Here is a 5,448-nt window from a genome sequence, read left to right on the forward strand (position 1 = left end):
TATATAATGAGCATGGATTACTTAGGGTTGAGGTATGAGGTATTCGGGTAAACCCGGGATGAAGCATGCACATGTATGTTTAGGAAGAAAATGAAAGGTTGTTCAAGTGTGTTAACTAAACCCTAAACGGTAGAGCAGATCCATGTACAGTACTGCTGCTGCTAGTATTCGAATCGGCGCCTTCGGTGAACTACGGAACTAAGCACGTATAAATTCCAAAAATAAAGGATGACTGATGAACCTGAGAGCAGATTGAAGATGACGGTCGTACCTGAGGAACGTAAGATCTGGGTCGCAACACGACGAATCGAAGCGATTAACTCCGGATCTGAGGATGCCGTCGCGGGTCTGAGTGGAAAAGAACGGATGCGGCGACGAAGAGCCTCGGCGGAGTCGGATTTGCGGGCGCTTTGTCTTCCTCTGTGAACGGGATTGAGTGTTGAGGAACTCGACGTGCTCCACTTGGTCCTGCTCGGCGCAGACCTCGACCAGCTCGGAATCGCCCTTCCGCCGGCAGATTCGCCGCCACGTCGCCCGATCTCACCCGACTTCGACAGAAGCGTCGAGAGGAAGCGAAGTGGACCGGGAACTTTCCTCGGTGTGGCGCGGGCGACGGCTTCCGCGATAAGTAAGAGCGGGGGAGTGAACAGTGCACCGCTTCATCTGGTGTGAGAGAGAAGGGGACGGCGTCGGAGAGGAGCACGTAGGGCGCGCCGTTGTGGGGGGGGGAGGGGGACACTGTTTCCCCTAAACGGTGAACATTGTTAGGGGAGGGGAGGGAAAGAGTAGACCGCTGCAGACAGTCTAACGGTATTTTCAGTGTTTGTTTCTGTACGTCTGTCGTACAGAATAGCTCAAAGGTGGGGCTGGTGGCAGATGTCGTGGGAGGCTGAGGGGAAGAGAGGTGAAAATAAATAACAGTAGAATATAAGATAGTTGGTATAGAAAATAAATAACAGTAGAATATAAGATAGTTGGTACAGTGTGAATATGACTGTGGAAGTTTGTGAGATATATGTTTCCTTTTATTTTGAGGAATTATAATTTAACTAATGGAGTATGCTATTTTTTTAGAATGTGGCATTCCATAACTTTCCAAAGTGTATATTTAAATATATCTCAAATTTATGGGGTGAAAGATGGAAATTGATTCTATAGATTTATATGCTACTTTTCTAATGTATAATTTATAGCTCACTCTTTTACTTACTTTTCTATAACATAATGTAGTTTATAACTATCTCTTATATGATTTAGGATAATATACAAATATAAACAAATATAAACAAATATATTAATTTAATTAGTTTTGTCTAAATTATAATTATTAGAATGAAATTCAATTCCAACAAAATAAATGGGGCCTTAGAATAAAATTTTAGAGTTGCATGAGTGTGGATTAGAGCCGGATATCGAGCCAACTCGTCCCATCTCGTTAGCTAACGAGCCATAGAGTCAGCTCGACTCGGCTCGTTTACGAGCTGGAGTTGGCTCGTTTAGCTCGCGAGCAAGAACAGGAAAAACAATATGTATATAACCAATTTTTAGTTATTTTTAAACTAATTTAACAATAGAAAATAATAATTATACTCATACAGACCATATCAATACAACACCAAGTAAACACACCTTATCACTCATCAATTTAATAATTCACACATGTTCATCATTTTAACCCACAATTATATTCACATAAACCAATTTAACACATAAACATAGTTTATCAATCATTAGTTTAATTTAAATGCCATAGCACCATATATATATATATTAATCAATTATTATGTAAAATGTATTATCTCATCAACTGCTGGACCAGAGGCGCCCGTGCCGTGCATTGTCTCGTGTTGGTGTGGGGCACGGTGCATGCCACGCTTTCTTCTCGACACGAGGGCGCCAGGCTCGTCCAGCGCGTGGCGTCCTGGAGTTGGCCTTCAGCAGTTGATCTTATCTGCTCGAGGAAACTCACAGTCGCGCGGGCCCGGCACTGAGTGAGACCCAGCCCGGCCAATCAAAAGTTTTCTGACAGTTCGTTACAATCGACTCCTCTGTTTACGTGAGAATCGATTCGATAAAAATAGAGTATAAATTATAATCTAAATTATATGATCCTGATTATAACTAGATTATTATAATTTATATGTAGCTGTTTGGTAAGTTAGCTTATACAAATATAGATTATTCACAAAGATAACATTACTTTTTTTTATTTATTGAGGTGAGGAAAGAAAGATGACATATATTGTAATTTCTATTTACATAACCATGGATGGTGAAATTTTTGCCAAAAATAATCTCAAATAAGCTACTATTGAGTAGATTATGAGATTATCATAATCTAAGTTTTAGATTATATAATCTGAATCCATAATATAGTTGTTTGTTTAATTGCTGGTTTATTGCGCTGGATTATATAATCCGGAGAGATTATAATCTGAAACAAACATGATTTAAATAAATGTAAATGTAGAATCCGGCGAGTCTCCACATGCACGAACTCTCATGTAGTCCTGGGAATTGGCCCAGCCTGGCCTGAATCTGTCGTGCTTCGGGTCAAGAAGGTCCAAAAACTTTTGGGTCGTGTCGTAAAGCCCGAAGTATAAAAACAGAGGTCCAGTTTGGCTCTAAACCACGTTGTGTCTTTGTTGAGCCGTGTCAGCCTAAACCTGACCCATATATTTGATCACATAAAATCAAAAATATTACAACCGCATAAAGTCTATAACTTACTAAATTAAAGATATTAAACAATCCTAACATCATTTGATCACATAAAGTCTAAATTGGATAGACTAGAAGAAAGAAAGTCTGTGTACAGAGAATCACTAGCTAGTTGCCTATGCTTTGATATGGTTGTTACATATCGTATAAATAGATATTGAGATATTTATTTAAATATAATTATTGTTTATTTCTAAACACTAAGACATGTGATCCGGTGGTTAACTCCAAATTTCTAGAACAGGGAGGTATGAGTTCGAGTGATCGTCCACGTTAAATTTTTAATAGATTAGCATAGATTAGTGTTCTCTGTATTTATATTTAACATGATGTAGAGCTGTATATTTAAGTCACAGAGATGACTTAAATGGCGTATTTGAAGACAGTGTTTTAAGACACGGAGGAAAAAGAAACTGACAATCCCAAGTTACAGTGTTACACATGGCCCCCCAAATATCTCGCCTAGATCATCTCCCTACCCCTCAAAATTTCGACTATAAAACTGCACTGCTCCCTTGGTCCTCCAAGAAGAAAGGAACAAAGGAGAGAGATCTCGATCCGCACACCTCACGCCTCTCTTCCTCTCGCCCCAAGGACAACGAAAACATCAAACAAGAGAACCAAAGGAAACAGAGCAAGAGCATCGCTCTCGAAGCAAAACGCGCACCACGCCGTCGCCGGCCGGCCACTTCGCACGTACGTAGGACGCGCACGCACCGGTGCATATATGGGGCTCCTGAACCAGCTGTGGGACGACACGGTGGCCGGGCCGCGCCCGGACTCCGGCCTCGGCAAGCTCCGCAAGTACGCCTCCTTCTCCCCCTCGTCGTCGTCGTCGGCGGCGGTGGCGGCGGCGGCGGCGGCGGGCTCCGCGCCGCCTCCGGGCGCCGTGACGCGGAGCTTGACCATGCTGCGGCGGCCGGCGGCGCTGTCCGTCGTCACGTCGCCCCGCAGCGAGTCCAGCTCCGCGCCGTCGTCCCCGTCGCCCGCAAGCGGCGCTCCGGATTCGCCCTTCGGCGCAGGTGACCGGCTGGCGCCACCATGTCTCTTTTTTTCCCCCAGCTCTTGCTGTCTCTGTCTGTGTGTGTGTGTGTGTGGTGTTTCGGTTTTGGCCAGCCGAATGAATCTTTGGGATAGCTAGATGATACTGTAGATCCGAAACAAAAAAAAAACGAAGCACGGCTGATTTTTGTTGTATCTCTCTGCACGGTCGCCATCGTGACATGATGCTAGCTGCAGCGACGACGCCCAGGGGAGAGGGCTGGACGAAGAAGCTGCGCGGGAAAGCCAGGATGGGCGGCGGCGGCGGTGACGACGCCCCCGGCACGCCGAGGAGCCCCACCGTGTACGACTGGTGCGTAGCACTATCCTCTGGCCCGCTAATTTATAAAATTCATTCACACGCACGTATTGTACATGTATTATATTTATGATTATGATGATGATCTACTATCTGCTACTACTACCTTGGTTTATCGCACTGTAATCGCGTGGTACCACATATATTTCTGAACGTACCGTACGTGCTGCTAGGATCGGAGTACCCGAAAATTTCAACCCGCAACCCGCTATTTTGATAGCAATATTTAATATAAACAATTATACAATTATGTTTATGTATTTAATCTGAATTCTTCATCTATTGGCCATGTTTAATTTACAAGTAAACCTGAGTAGCTATGTTTCATATTTTCGTTTACTGGAATTGCTACAGTTTTAATGTTATAATTACATATGGTATTTATCTAAGTTATATCTTTAATTTATTCGAAAATAAAATATTTAATATATTTAAATATGTTGGAAGCATGTTACTTGGTTCTCTAAAATTACAAAAAAATGACTAGTAGGGACACGCAAGGATCTTGCTTGGATTTGATCTGACATCATCTGATGTGCGTGTCCCCTTCTTCTCCCTCCCAACGGCTGCAGGGTGGTGATCAGTTCGCTGGACCTCTGAAGCCCAAGCCAAGACGAGAACTGCACAAGGAAACCCACCACCACCATCAACACAGCTAGCGAACTGAAGGAGGGAGGGGGCAGAGGGGCCATGGCCATGTAATGTAACGACCAATCTCTTTCAGAGCTTCTGGTGACGTGTCCAGTTACTATATACATACATACGTTAACGGTGTACTATGTGTCTTGTTGTAAATGTCACCCCTGCGAGGTGTTGCCGATTTTGTAAGCTACTACGTACTACTACGCTCGGCATGTCACCGTGTGCAAGTGCAACACAAGTTTGTAAAAATGACTAGCTAGTAGTAGCAATGCTGTTGCTGTACGAGTAGGCCTCCCTCTGCTTTGTACAGGGGTAGTCCAACAAGTATATGGTTTGCTGGTGCCATGTAAAAATGTATATAGAATCCTACGTTCACGCCCAGCAAGGATGCGTGGTTGAGTGTTCTGGACTCTGGACAATACTACTATCCAATAACAGCCATACCGTGTTTTTTTCCTGGGCCAATTAATTGTATGCGATTGGAAAATATACTCGTTCTTTGCGTGCCACTAGTTATATATGTCATACACATAAAAAATATACCTATATATATATATCAGTTAATGACATAAATGAGTATAAAATCTGATAGCAACTAGAAATTCTTCTTTTTTTCGTTAGCATCTTGGCTTGTCTACCAAAGAAATAATATCTCTCGTCATGGGCGCCGCTGATTGTTTAGCGCTTTCGGTCTGTCCATCGCATCGCATCGCACTCCCGACGTC

The 5,448-nt window shown here is 43.2% G+C and overlaps 1 protein-coding gene across 4 annotated transcripts; it reads left to right on the plus strand.

Moving 5' to 3' along the window:
• Positions 1–3,101: 3,101 nt before the first annotated feature.
• On the plus strand, positions 3,102–5,188 carry LOC103647455 (dormancy-associated protein homolog 3). Of its 4 annotated transcripts, none has more exons than XM_020548502.3 (3): positions 3,102–3,743; positions 3,955–4,075; positions 4,583–5,188. In XM_020548502.3, exons 1-3 carry the CDS (start codon positions 3,449–3,451, stop codon positions 4,659–4,661), a joined length of 495 nt encoding a protein of 164 aa, XP_020404091.1. In that variant the 5' UTR covers positions 3,102–3,448; the 3' UTR covers positions 4,662–5,188. The 4 variants fall into 4 exon arrangements, with proteins under 4 accessions (XP_020404091.1, XP_008670216.1, XP_020404092.1 ...); XM_008671994.4 differs by having other exon boundaries at positions 4,654–5,188; XM_020548503.3 differs by having other exon boundaries at positions 3,961–4,075.
• The last annotated feature ends 260 nt before the right edge of the window (positions 5,189–5,448 follow it).

The sequence above is a fragment of the Zea mays genome, chromosome 2, assembly GCF_902167145.1.
Source record: "Zea mays cultivar B73 chromosome 2, Zm-B73-REFERENCE-NAM-5.0, whole genome shotgun sequence".
NCBI classification, from domain to species: domain Eukaryota; kingdom Viridiplantae; phylum Streptophyta; class Magnoliopsida; order Poales; family Poaceae; genus Zea; species Zea mays.

Bases quoted from the DNA above. Each gene is read 5' to 3' on its own strand.
- LOC103647455 (XM_020548502.3), top strand. From the start codon at position 3,449: ATGGGGCTCCTGAACCAGCTGTGGGACGACACGGTGGCCGGGCCGCGC. The intron at 3,744-3,954 runs GTGACCGGCTGG...ACATGATGCTAG, and splicing joins GGATTCGCCCTTCGGCGCAG to CTGCAGCGACGACGCCCAGG. The intron at 4,076-4,582 runs GTGCGTAGCACT...GGGACACGCAAG, and splicing joins AGCCCCACCGTGTACGACTG to GATCTTGCTTGGATTTGATC.